General features: G+C 40.1%; 1 protein-coding gene across 1 annotated transcript; it reads right to left on the reverse strand.

Moving 5' to 3' along the window:
* Nucleotides 1-652: 652 nt before the first annotated feature.
* Nucleotides 653-4,760, reverse strand: LOC108672874 (putative heat shock 70 kDa protein 7; the record flags this gene model as incomplete). Its single annotated transcript, XM_018160629.1, has 3 exons — nucleotides 4,754-4,760; nucleotides 1,285-2,547; nucleotides 653-987 (listed from the first exon to the last, which is right to left on the reverse strand). Coding segments are annotated over exons 1-3 (1,605 nt in total), but the record flags the coding sequence as incomplete, so codon positions are not given.
* Nucleotides 4,761-15,066: the final 10,306 nt, after the last annotated feature.

Here is a 15,066-nt window from a genome sequence, read left to right on the forward strand (position 1 = left end):
TATCATCTGATGCGGGACAATGCTTAGCATATGAACGGAGTTTACTCTTGATATCATCTGATGCTGGACAATGCTTAGAATATGAACGGAGCTTGCTCTTGATATCATCTGATGCTGGACATTGCTTAGAATATGAACGGAGTTTACTCTTGATATCATCTGATGCGGGACAATTCTTAGAATTTGAACGAAGTTTTTTCTCCATTTCATCTGTTGTGAGACGACGTCTTGAAGAGAAACGAAGTTTCCTCTTTAGCTTTCCTGATGTTGAACGATTTTCAGGGAGAGGATGATGATCATTCTCCATCTCTTCCGGTGTCAAATGATTTTTAGATTGAATATCAACGATATTTGCTGCACGTATTCCCACTGTGAGATTTACGTCTACCATTTCAATTCTTGAACAAGTCGGCAGGCTATGACTCATGTCAGCAAGTGATGGCAAAGAAGCTGCAGTGGACGGCTGTTCTCGCCCCTGCTCCCTAGATGATGCATCAGCTGTAGCGTTTTCTGACCGTATCTGTACATCCATGTTGGGTTTGTCGTCTTCAGAAGACATATGCCATACTGATTCGGTTCCCAAATGTAGGCCTGTAGTTCTTTGCTGTTCATGAAGCTCATTTTTTACGACCATTGAATTCAAGTTTCTCACTTCGCCGGGTGACCTGGTGCGCTGTTCTTGAATCATTTCAACAAGTTGTACTCGAATGACAGCGAGTTCATCCATTTTGGCAGAAATCGCTTCTATTGAAGCAGATTCGGAACTTTCGTTCCACTCTGCGATTTTTTGCAGCTCGGCCTCGAACGATTTAAATTTCTCTCTTGCTTCTAAGCCAACAGGGAACAGGTGCTCTGCATCAGACATCATATTCCCAATTTCGATGCACAGCGAATCTAAATTTACTTCTGCATCGACGCGCTTGGTCTCACGTTCAATGTCCTTCAGAAATCGGTTCTCTTCTGACACCCATTCATGAATAAGTTCATCTGGGCAGAAATGCAACAAGTTGAATTCAACGAACGAGTCTCTTTGAAGGACAGTGCAAGAAAAAATGCCAGAAGTATCTAATATGATAAAGACTTTGAAAGAGGAGTCCATTGGATTTTCACATGCGTGAACTTTTAGAGAAGCAAGTAGACATTGAACTCCTTGGTCGTTAAGAGTATAGTTTCTCTCAAGAAAATTAACCGAGATAAAGCTAAAGCTCGGTCTTTCAATAGAAAAGGATGATTCGTGAGGGAGAGGAGTATGCCTGAGCACTGTATGTTCTTTTCCAGCCACACCAGTGCAAACGATGTCGTAAAAAGAAACATCACGCACTGCGATGCCGCCCACTGCAGCTCCACGCCCGTCGAGGGCAGCAGCCCGTAAGGCGGCGCCCAGGGCCACAGCCTCGTCTTGGTTCACCGTTTGGTCCAACTTCCCCGGACCGAAATATTCCTCTAGGATGGCACGCACCAGCGGCACGCGTGTTGAACCTCCGACCAGCACAACCTTGCTGATTACGTCTTTGGTTAATGATTTCTGAGAGATGAGACGATCGAAAGAGAGCGTTATTTCACGCCTGATATCACGGGAAATGAGTGAATTGAATTCTTTTCTCTTGATGGTGAGGTTTGCGTCGGTGCTGCCAAAAATGCCATCAAGGCTCAAACGAGCCTCTGGAAGCAAAGCCAGAGTTTTCTTGGATTTTTCACACGCAATGCGCAGTCTTTCCAGCTGCTTCTTATCCTTTACCGTGTAGTTATATTTTTCCTGAATTAGTGTCTCACAATGGGCAGCCAAGGCCTCATCTAAGTCACGACCACCAAGGTTGGGGTTTCCATTTGTGGCTATGACATTCACCGATCCATCCCTCACCTCCATGATGGACACATCCAGCTTGCCCGCCCCGAAATCCACCACCGCGATAACCGCGGGGGTTTTGACGGTGCGGTTGTCCGCGAAGGCGACCCCCGCCGCGGTTGTTTCGTTGATCAGCTCAAGAACTTCAAGTCCTGCGACTTTCGCGGCGTATTTTACCGCGAGTCGCTGCGCGTTGCCGAACGAAGCCGGTACCGAGATGACGGCGCGGTCCACGGGACAACCCAGAGAGGATTCCGCGATGTCCTTCATCTTCCCGAGCAGCATGGCGGCCACCTGATCGGGTCTCAGCCTCTGATCATGATTTTTGTACTGGACGGCGTACTCGAATTTATTATCGGAGTAAGTTTGTTGAATTCTGCAGAGAGAAGACATATCCTTTACTTCGTCGTAGGTCCTCCCCAGGAAGCTCTTGACGGCGTGCACGGTGTTGGTGCAGTTCACAACGGCCTGGTCCAGGGCATCGCTGCCCACTAGTCGCTGCTGGGAGTTGAAGGCAACACAGGAAGGCGTCGTCCTTTGCCTCAACTCGTTCTCCAGGACGTCCACCCGACCGTCGCGCACCGCAGCCACGCAGCATTTGCTCGTCCCGAAGTCGATGCCGATCGCCGCAGGTCTCGGCCGGCCGCCCCCCTCCGGCGGTGGCGCGGGGTCCACGGGGGGCATGGAGACAGGGCTGTCGCCTGCACAGAGAACAAAAATTTATAACATAAACTGGGAAGTGTGGCAATGACGAATAAATTTCTTGATCATTCTCCTGATTTTAAACGGAATTGAAGTTATGAGTTTGATTTTTTGAATTCATTAAATTAATGGAATAGAATTAATCAAATAAAGAGAACAGACAGATTGAATTAACAGAAAGAATTGAAGTTAGGAGTGCAGAATAGAATATTAAGAATGTTTTCCGGCGGTTGATGGCGATTACTGGTTTCTGTGCCCACGAATGTGAGTGTTAAGCACCTGCAGCGAGCTACTCCATAAAAGCGATAGGAATAGCAATATGATATGTGAACAAGTTTGTCCTCGTATATATTCCATTGAAGTCTGTCCAGATAACCGCGAACGATTCAGCCATATCGCATTATCCGTCTTTTCATCACTACAAAACTATCATGCACATTGTAGTCTCAAAAATATGAATGTTCTTGATAAGTTAGAAACCATACATTAGCAAATGGGCAATTTAAATTTTGGTATCCGTTTACTTTAAACGTTCTCAATCGTAAAAACGTACCTTGGTTGTGCGAGAGTTAAGGTAAGATATGCAATATTTCTTCCTAGCTACGTCGATCCTTTATCTATAATTGGGAGTATCCTTTTTAAAGGATATCAAAACAACTGGAATTTGATACATGGTGATTGATAAATTATTGCTTAGGCAAAATTTTTTGAATGATCATTCGCATGTTTGTTTGGCGCTGAAAAGTGAAAGTTAACTCTGCCAATGTTCTTAAATGGGTGTCGAATAAAAGGATAATTCATTTTAGGTGAAATAACTGAAATTGATATAAAAGCAAGCATTACTTTTTGCTCGAGAATGCTTTCTAATTAATTCTCTTCAGAAAACCTCAACACGTTCATATCATCTTTCAATAGATGAAGTCGACTTATCATCAAGTCTACCACTTGATGTTTGGATTCGTATGTTTCATTTTTCGTTGTTGGATCACATAAATGCAATTATGTTAACAAATAAATAAATTTTTATGTGAACAAATTCACATAATAATCACGACTGTCCACAGAGATTCGATTGTGGAATTCGTATTCTAAATTTTTATTAACACTTCCCACCTAGCCAAGTCGACTAATATAAACAAAGAATCTTCAATTACCCAGATTTTTACATATGAAATAGATTTAATGTAATTACATGAAAAAAGTCTGACAAACAATAATATTAATTAAGATACTCGTTTTTTTGCACATAACTCGCTGCCACTCAATAAAAACTACGGAATTATGGTCAGGCAGGAATTTTATTGACTTCGAGTCACAGCAAAAAAGGGCACAGCTATACAAAATATTACCAGAATGTTTTCATTCACTTCTATTTAACGTGAATGAAGTTCACACTCGAGGTCGGCCACTTGAGTACTATGGCAACCCGTACATCGAAGTACGCAATTGAGGTCACAGCTTGCAAACTTGGAGTTGTCACAGTCAAAATTTTAAGGCAAAATATTGCTGGTGAGAACAATAAGGGAATTTAAGCCATTTTCATTTTTAATCCCCATAAAAAGAATACAGATTCTACGTTCTTCCCACTCACTCGCTAGGTTGACACAGACTGCTGACATCACACCTGCACGGTGTGGAGAAGTGCACTGCAGTTTGCCACGCGATAAAAACGAGTTGGACGTTATCTTATCAGGATCAAAGTTAGCCGCCCGAACATCGAACTAATAAGTAAAAAATATAACTCAGTACTCACTGCAGTGAGCGCATTTTCTCGTCGACGAAAAAGTGGTCACGGACGGACGGATAGACGGACATGACGAGCACAATAGCGCCCTTTTTCCATAAATGAGAAAATGCGCTAAAAAGCAAGTGAATACAAACTTAAAAATATATGCCACTCTATGATATATATAACCTACATATAAATGTTTATAAGATAAGCAACAGACCATTAGTTAGATGTTATGAAGAACGAACGATGTTGTTAGCGCATTTTCTCATTTATGGAAAATGCGCTCGCCATGTCCGTCTGTCTGTCTGTCCGTCTGTCCGTCCGTATGTCCGTGACCTCAAGTTTTCGTCGACGAGAAAATGCGCTCTCTGTCACTCACTGCAGTGAGTACCGAGTTATATTTTTTCGACCTTTGCACACTTTTAAACTACAAATACAAACAAACCTTTTGTACCGTACCCATGCACACGTACCAACCATTGCAAGACCACCGACACGAATCAATGCTTGCATCGCTGGTCTTACAGAGGCAAACAATAGGACAAACATTGCATGTTGTTTTTGATGAACAGGGAAAGCAATGTAAAGAATTAGGTAGCAGCGGATGACGAAAGAAACTATTTCCATGTGAGTGAGCTTGGGTTGAGTCACAATCGTGAAGCAAGTGTAAAACCTAACAAGTATTTCACTTACTTGATTCGATCAATAAAAACGAAGGAATATAATTATCCCAGACAATACAAGCAAGAATAAACGAGTACAGCAACAATGAGAGGAAAATACTAGCTACAACAAGATGATAATCGCAGGAGGTACGATTAAAGTAAAACCGTACTGCCTAAAGAAATTAGTTAAGCAGCAAACAGCTCTTGCATGCGTCCGATACTTTAATACATGTTCTCTCAGGTACCGCAAGAAGCGTCCAACTTTGAATGGTGAATGGTTATCTATAATGTATGGGTAACTACACCAGCTACTGAGGATAATACAGTGAATTTATTACTATTTCTTGGTATTCAAAATTGAAAATCTTGCAAACTCCGAACTGCTTATAACCAACGAGATTTATCATATTTTTGTGCACATGAAGCTCGCTCCACTCATGTGAGGTTGTGGATGCCAAATTTCCTTATTTTACAGTTCATTTCCAATGTAAGAGGCTTGAATTAAATGATTAAATTATTAGATGAGTTCGTTTCAGGCAGAGTTTAGTGATACTCTGATTATTGATAAATTTTCAGTGCTAAATTCGCGATCATATTATAATAAAATAAATAATAGCGTCAGCGTTTATGAGGCCGTAGGCCTGTCGCCGATTCTTAACATGACCGAATATTCACAGCATGTTGCGGTCTCGAACCCGTAACTCACTGCTACAATTCTGCTGTGCTTAACCGCCCGGCCTCCTCGCCGATTCTGACCAGAAACTGGCGCACAGAGCTGGGATCGAACCCGCGCCTCTCTGCGCCAATCTTGGTACTCTGAACTGTAACAACTGGGCCGCCCTTTTACGACTGCCCGAACTTTTTGATCTATGAATTTTGTAGCACTGCTACTGTCGACTGAGACCCACATAGAGCATTGCCGCCTGTCATTATATTTGTATTACTGGCAGTATGATAGCGCTGCTAATTTAAGTGCATACAATTGAAACTTCATGGAAACTTTCTTCGCGATTTTTCGTGTTAGGATGTGGGACTGCAAATACTGAGGCCTGCAACAAGTACGAGCCTGATATGGTCGTATTATCATCTCATTTTTTCTCAGCAATTTTAAAATTATATGTAATCTCAACGCACCGATAAAAGCCAAAAAGTCGGAAAATATTTAGATATCTCAATGAGTATCAAGAATACGACGAAACACCTGAAGTGTCTCGCATCTCGGCAAGCATTAACGTTGATTTTCACCCGTTATAATGTCGACTTAAGAAAGCATAGAAGTAAACCCAGTGAAAAACATCAACGCATGCAGTTCTGATATCGGAGTAAACGACAAGATGAAGATAGAGAGTTCCGGCGCTGCTGAGGCAGTACAGGATCATTTGGATGTGGGAGATGAAGCAAAATGTTATGGAGGCGATGATGTCTAAATAATTCATGAGATAAGTGCCACCCCTGTGAGTATGGAACTTGATCCAGAAGTCAATGCATCAGAAATTCAGCATTAATGCGAAGGCGTATTCGAGGACGAATTCGCCTTAGTTAATTTCGACGAATATTTCGATAATTTTGATGACTAGAACAACGAACAGAATGGACATTAAAGTGGCCGAAAAATTTGCCGGTGTCAGTGTGCAGTGCGATCGTCCGAAATTGAAAAGCAGTACCAAGCCATAGAAGATAGTCAGCGAGAAAATACGAGAAAATCATGGAAACATTTTCGGTTCTTGCAGAACGAGTCCGAGAAACTCATGGATGAAAAATTAAGCAAAATCGATGTCATCGAGCAGGCTATTTCTGATTTGTACCAACTTTACGACGAGCAGATTTTCGGAATGAGAAGGCGGCTGGGTCAACTTGAGGTCGACGTTGGGCTGCTTAATGAGCGACTTAAGATCAGTAATATGCCCTGTCACATTAGAGACAACGCTAGAGCAAGTCAACAAAATTTTGGCTTATAAAAATCCTCGAAAAGTGAGTGGAATCTCCGAAAAAATTGTGCGATGACCAACAAAGAGAATTGGTGCAAGATTTGCGATTTTGGATTCTCAACGGATGCGGAAGGTTGCAGGAAGCACCGAAAACGAGACGACATACGCTGCGGGCAATAACCCATCTCAGATGACACGACGGAGAGCTCTGCAACTGATTTCAAGTCAAACGAAAGGACGAACATAAAGAAGGATATTACAGATCCTAGAAAACAAAGCAGCGTGAGTGCGGATAATGCTAATAATTAGCATAAATTCAGTGAAAACACCAGCACATTTGATGAATGCTACTTTGAATGTAAATAGTCGACCGCCCTCGCGCTGCATACACAACCTGATGCTGACCCTGACAGTTCTTCACAAAGCGGTCTGATCGACACACGGAATTCGGACTCTATTTCAGATCCTCAATCAACGGAAGATCAATCAAAGGAATTCCAGAGTGAGGAGTCGTGCGATGAGTCTCAAGATGTCTACTACATACCATGTTATGAACCGGGTGCATATTTAGAAGTTTCTGATGACAGTGTCAGAAGTGAGCAACACTCTGGCTTCCAGTTGGGGCGAATGATCAGAAAAGCGGCCGTTTGGTTAAGGGGCAAGGAAGCTAATCTAAATCATTTGCCAACTAATCAATAGGATCTTGATGAAGATGATGATTAAGGCACAGACGAAGTTGATGATGAAGGCAAAGAAGACGTTAATGATGAAGGCAAAGGCGAAGTTGATGATGAAGGCAGAGACAAAGTTGCTGATAAAAGTGGAAACGGAGTTGCTGATACAGGCAGAGGCGAAATTAATGATGAAGGCAGAGACGAAGTTAATGATGAAGGCGGAAACAAAATTGATGATGAAGATGGAGATGGAGTTGATGATGCAGGCAGAGACGAAGTTGATGATGAAGGCAGAGACAAAGTTGCTGATAAAAGCGGAAACGGAGTTGCTGATACAGGCAGAGTCGAAATTAATGATTAAGGCAGAGACGAAGTTAATGATGAAGGCAGAGACGAAGTTAATGATGCAGGCAGAGACAAAGTTAATGATGAGCAGAGACGAAGTTGATGATGAGCAGAGACGAAGTTGATGATGAAGGTGGAAACAAAGTTGCTGATGTAGGCAAAGACGAAATGGAAGATAATTGCGACGAAGAGGAATAGGATACTGATCGACGATGAAAGTACTGCATCGGCGATAGTACCGACGATGAGGATTGATTTTCTTTGATGGATAGCAACTGAATTTTTGTACCGTGCTTGTCAATTTGAAGTTATTTCTTTGTTAATCGGTGTTTTGTTTTCAATCCTAAATATATAAACAAGCTAGCGTGTAAAGCTACGTAATAAAAAGGAAAAAAAATCAATCTGAGAAAATTGAAGCAACGGCGTTTTTGAAGAGTAGTTATTTCAACAAGATAATTCAGCTCATAATTGACTATCGATGACTGAGTACTTATTCAAAATACAAATATTGAAGATAAACAAGATTCAAAAATCAACTTCGTTCGGTCGTTTGAACCGATTATTTTTGTTCTAAGCTGATTGTTCAAAACAATAAAAAATATTTGGTATCTAGATTGAAAAATATTGATAAAGCTAAACGAATGCTCGATAATCTTGCAAAAATCTCTTAAACAAGATTTCAGCGAACAATTTAGTTAGAATAAAATCTTTTCATGATAATGCGAATACAAAGTTTTATGTAAAATCAATATATTTCATAGCTGTCTATGATGAAGAATGGGCCTATTATTATTACGGTGTAAAATAGAGCAGTGCACCTACTCTGACTGAAATAATGTTGAATGTTGAAACTCTTCAACACGTCTTATGTGTACGAAGAACACTACATTCATTGAACCTGCCAATGTTTTATGTGAAAATGAGCGGAAATATAGTTTTAAACTGATAATAAACTGGTAAATTCTATGTAGACGATTCATCTAGTATATTGACTGAACTGGTGAATTTATTTCACTTCTCGAACAGGATGCGCACGAAGGAAATTAAGTAAAAGTGGCGAGGATTCATTTTAAATTATTAATGGATAGGGTTTATTGATCCTTGGTCCGTAAAACTTACCTGACGCTGTAACAAGGCCGGTAGTGAAAGGTTTTTCCTATTTGAATGCTGCATGCTAAACCCCGTTAAGACTTGAATACTTTCGTATGAAAATTTTTAACTTTCACGCGAAATGATGACATTCCTAAACTCCAAAGTGAGTGGCTGTGTGTTCACACAAGTTCGAAATAACCCTGTTTAGTGTTTAGCCGAAATGATGTATATATTTAATGAGTATTTACGAATTTATTTCCCATGCCTATATCGCCGCACGCATCAACGAAGAAGTTGTACGATTTGAGTTTAGACGCATAAATATAGGAACATTTTCATGGAGCATTTCCTTGTGAAGCATTTCTGATCTACTTGACGAGTAAACACAACTGATGGTGCAAGCCATGGGCTAACTTCATTTATAATTTTATTGATGCGTTGCGTACCTAGCATGTTGAAAATCATTCTGAATTGAGATGAACTAAGGATTGCCTCACTAACATTTCTTTGATGTAAAGATGTGGTAATCGTCAGTAACTTGAATATTGCCAAAAGTCTTCACTCGAACCAGTTACAATGTTATATTCGATACATTATATTTCTTTACATTGTAAAAGCGTATGTAAAGTATAAAGTATAGAAATATTTTGCTCAAATATTTCACTTGAAAATTTCTTTTTTTTTCAGTGAAAAAGTCACATTTGCATATTTGAATTCGCCTATCAAAGTATTTATCTGTAATGCAAAGAGCGGCACTACTACATAGCTTTCGGTGTTATTCCGCAATTATTGATTAATTAAAATTTTGAAAAACTTTATAAATTAACCTGTACTCGCGAAAATAAGAAACTGGAATAGAAATAGGATTTGCTCATTCATTGAGCATTCAACTTACGCCTAAGTAAGTTGAAGTCATACTAATAATCATACTACTTATCAATAATCAGTCATGCTAGCAATCAATGAGGATTACAAATAATCATCGATGGCTTACATTTATTTGCATTATGTCTAACAAAAAATATGTTAAATTTTATGTTAACATTCACGTGCAGTAAATCAAACCCTGGTTGCAATACCCGTGGAGTTTTTCTTCCCTTATGAAACTTTGAAATTCACGCACCCTGACATGCAGTCCTGAAATACATGAAATAATTCTGAAATTCATATGGTTTTCTGGTATAAATTTATTTCAATTACTTTTTGAGAGTTTAGGTCTTCTATTGCTGCCAAATTATTCAATGTGTGATAACTGGGGATATCATCTACGATACATGATACCACCTGCCATACATGATACCACCTGCCATACATGATACCATCTCAGCTGACACACCCCTGCTGCTCACCCCAAACCCAAGTGCAGTTAGCGTCAGTTATTGTTGTCGCTGGCAGCGGCTCGGTGTTGGCGTCTCTATATTCTCGAGTGAAAATTAACAACAGGAGCAAGATTTTTTACCGTCCGACAGCTAGCCTAAGAAAGTTTATATTTGTACGACTGTATTGCTGACCTGGAAGAGAGCGTAGGTTTTGCCGTTCTCTCAGAGTTAAGATTATAGTTTTTCAGTTAATTTTTATGTACTCGTAGTTTCTGTTACTAATTTTTGGCCATAAACATATGTCAAATAAATAGTAAATCGCAGTGTGAAGACACTGAATTTTTAGGCCTAGCTAAGCTTCATAAAAGTTTCTTATTTTTACGGCCCAGAAAAAAAGGCCGGAGAATTTTCGATCTTTCGTAATTATTTAAATGAGAAGCAGTGAGACCGATAATTTTCCTTACCTTACTCCATGTTCCCCTAAGTTTTCATTCGTGACGCATTTTTTAACAGTACTCGCGATTCCTCTTTCATTCGCGCTCAGGTAAAATTGTGAAACGTAATCAAATTACCGTTGAAACGAAACGCGAATGCAAAACCAATCCTTTATAGGTTAATCATTAAAACCATAATGTAATTGAAAATTTTTGTGCTATCAAGTAATGAAAAGGAATCCGGAATACATTGAACATAAGCAACATATATAATATAAAACTGAATTTAAGATTATATAAATGCACAATTGACGCGTGAGATCCCATAGATCAAGAATATATGATAAAAACACAAGCCTCATATAAGAAACATTTCACGGGCCTTTTCTTAAAAAAATCACGGGCCTTTTCTTAAATTCTTTAAAAACATCTTTTTAGCGCACTTTCTAATTTATGAAAAAAATGCACTATTGTACTCGCCATGTCCGTCTGTCTGTCCGTGACTTGACGTTTTCGTTGATTTTAAGAATATTCTGGAATGTGTCGTGATTTAAATTATAATTTGAAATTGCTTGAAGATTGTCCTTTCTGAAAATATGTGAGATAACCCAGGTCTTGATCTCGGCCATCACAAATAATAGACATATTAAATAAATAATACACGCACCGAAATTCTTAGCGCATTTTTAGCGCATTTTCTCATTTATGGAAAATAGACGCTATTGTGCTCGTCATGTCCGTCCGTCTGTCCGTCCGTCCGTCCGTGACTTCACGTTTTCGTCGCCGAGACAATACGCTCTCTGTCACTCACTGCAGTGAGTACTGAGTTATATTTTAGCGCATTTTCTAATTTATGGAAAAATGCACTATTGTGCTCGCCATGTCCGTCTGTCTGTCAGTCCGTCTGTCTGTTCGTGACTTCACGTTTTCGTCGACGAGAAAATGCGCTCTCTGTCACTCACTGCAGTGAGTACTGAGTTATAGTTTTTCAAGTTTCGTTCGCTGGGCACGAGGGCGACGCGTGTACGAGTTCAGCCGTCCCGCCCACCTGAACAAGCAGCGCCCAGTTGAACAGGTGGCAGAACAAGGAACATGTCGCCCTACGCCACCTGAACAAGACCAGTTGAACAGGTGGCAGAACAAGGAACATGTCGCCCTACGCCGCCGTGCGACCCTTGCACCGCTTATTTTTGTGTGTGATCGCCTCCTGCACCATCGTCACCATCACGCTGCTCTACAGGGACGACGCTTGAGTTATGTTCATGTCACAAAAAAAACTTGGTGGAACGGAAGCCTTGTATCAAAAGCTATTATTTGTTTATGTTTTACTGAAAATTTGTAAATTATTTCTATAAATTACATATTCTTCAGTATTTATTCAATTAATTATTTATTCATTATTCTTCTCCGAATGAGCGAGTTAAAAATTAGTGTCAACTTCAGTGAATACAGAATATGCTCATGTCCTTTTTAACGTAAATCCAAATTATTTACATTAGGGTATTGTAATTCTACTAAAATGTCAGAAAAACATCGAAAACCTTTTCTAAAGGCGTTTGCTTACTATAAAATTTTCGTATTCAACAAAATTTCTTAATTCAGCGCTTCTTAGCGCATTTTCTCATTTATGGTAAAAAGGCGCTATATGTTGCTCGGCATGACCGTCCGTTTGTCTGTCTGTCCGTCCGTGACTTCACGTTTTCGTTGACGAGAAAATGCGCTCTCTGTCACTCACTGCTGTGAGTACTGAGTTATATTTTTTCATATGTATGTACATTTTTCTCTATTTCTCAGATCAGAGCAGAACTCTGCTGTGTCCCGTCTCTTCTCCAGTGAGTGCGCACTAGTTAGTGCACATTGCCTAGTTGATGAGAGATGACTCAATGGCCATAGATATTCTACACAAAACTTATCTTCCATTCCTCATATGATATTTCATTATAAACTTATAATTTTATTAATAGAATTGTTTATGTATTACTACATAGTCGCGGGTCTAGAAAGCTTTGCAGATACAAACGGCGTCGAAAGATGCCGATGAATGCTTCGTATGATCATTGTTTGATGGCGTGTATATGCCAAAATGTTTAGTATCACTGGTCTGCGGCAAGTAGTGAAAAACTATTGAAGTATTGCGGATAGCTTTAATCAAAATATACATTTTTAGAACTTTAACGAATTATAGGATGCAGACACATTTATAAGCTTGCAATTATTTACTAAATTTATTTGTAATGTAGGTACTCATGTGTTAATGATCCAGCTCATTGTTCATGTTATCAAACTCATAAAACTCGTCAGCGTTAGACCGACACCGATTTATCAACAAAAGTTTCCGACAAACTTAAGGGGGGGTCTAGCCTCCAGAAAAACGTCCACATTTACTAACGGATCTTTCTGAAACTTCACTCATCTATGTAAAACCGAAAAACAAACACATTTTGTTCGAATGATTTTTTCGGAAAATAAATAAAAAACGTGAAATTCATAGAAAACGGACAAAAAGGGGGGTACTTTAAAAATCTATCTTCTCCTAGAGTTTTGAAGCTACAGCAATGAGACATGTAGCATTCGATTTGTAATGAACACACCAATCGAGTAACGAAGCCCAATTTTTTATTTTTGCCTTAGTTTTTTTACACGCATTTTTTCGTTTTCTTCTCTTTTTTTTCTCATTTTTTTTCAAATTCCCCCCTTTCCCCCCATATTGAATCCAAACTATGCACAAATCTAAAAATGGACTTCGTTACTCGATAGGTATGGTCTTTACAAATCGAATGGTATATGTCTCATCGCTGTAGCTTCAAAACTCTAGGAGGAGATAGGTTTGCCGTGACAATAAGTGTGAATATTCAGTGCAGCCCGACAAAGTCCCGCGCGCATTTCAATAGGCACTCAATGTAGCAAGGATACAAAACTAAACGTTACTGGAGCTTAATTCTAGTCAAGGATGGTGGGAGCGACTGCATGCACACCTCCTCGTGCGAAGCCAGGCGGATTACTGAGCTGTTCCTCAAGCAGGCACTGTATTTAAAGTGCTATGAACCGAATTAACTCCTATCTAATTTGTTAAAGAACTCCCCCACCCTCCCCTCTTTCATGATCTGTCATGAACGCATAAATCAACGTACAGAGATGGAAATGGTACCGTTGGATAGGGCAGAATGTCAGCTTTAAGATGAGACTAAACGGGTAACTAAGCTGCACTTCAAGCAGACACTGTATTTAAAGTGCTGGGAACCAAATTACCTCCTATCTAATTTGTTAAAGAACTCTCCCACCATCCCCCTTTCATGATCTGTCCTGTACGCATAAATCAACGTACAGAGATGGTAATGGTACCGTTGGATAGGGCAGAATGTCAGCTTTAAGATGCGTATAAAACCGAAAAACGCCAAATTTACGACTTGTAGGCTAGACCTCGCTTAATATTTTAATGCCTTCAATATATCCATGAAAACGATTCAAACTTTGAAATACCGCCAAAAAAGATCATAAGTCGCCATTAACACACATTTTTTCTCCCATTCACTAAAAAATTGGCAAAGAACATTATTAAAAATCTGCAGCTTTGCTTGGTACATGTAAGGTCCTCGGCCCACAGGCAACCATGAAGACCAGCGCTCCCATCGCCATAGCAACGCACCCGACGCGTGGGAGGAGAACAATACCCCCCTTACCTCCCCCCTCCGCCAGTTTTGAACTGGCACAACTTTTTTGACTTCATAGAAGAGGCAGCAGGCTGCAGCAATCTTGTGAGTAGAGGCAGCTAGCTGCAGCAATCTTGTGAGTAGAGGCAGCTGGCTGCAGCAATCTTGTGAGTACAGGCAGCAGGCTGCAGCAATCTNGGCTGCAGCAATCTTGTGAGTAGAGGCAGCTGGCTGCAGCAATCTTGTGAGTAGAGACAGCTGGCTGCAACAATCTTGTGAGTAGAGGCAGCTGGCTGCAGCAATCTTGTGTGTGAAATAAATATTTCGATGCAGGAAATTTTTCATGATTTATAACATGTCTCTATTAGCTACAGTTCTTGCATTGCCTCTGGGACATAAATTGATGAAGGTTGATAGAAAACCGAAGTTTAATTTCTTATTAAGCATGCAACTGTGCGTGCACATTTTGCTCACTGTGAAAGGTTTTTGGTAAATTTCAATTGATTTTCGTTTCTTTGTGATGATGGTGATCGACATGATGGTGATGTTTCGTTCGCTTCAATGATGTTGAATCCAGTTCCGTAGTTCAGGGAGGGAGTCGAGTTAGCCAGAGTTAGAGGATTCCTTGACGGGTAAATATAATTAAATTTGTCAATCTTGATTATTCCTCCTGGAAGAT

This window comes from Hyalella azteca, unplaced genomic scaffold (assembly GCF_000764305.2).
Source record: "Hyalella azteca isolate HAZT.00-mixed unplaced genomic scaffold, Hazt_2.0.2 contig8014, whole genome shotgun sequence".
Classification (NCBI taxonomy): domain Eukaryota; kingdom Metazoa; phylum Arthropoda; class Malacostraca; order Amphipoda; family Hyalellidae; genus Hyalella; species Hyalella azteca.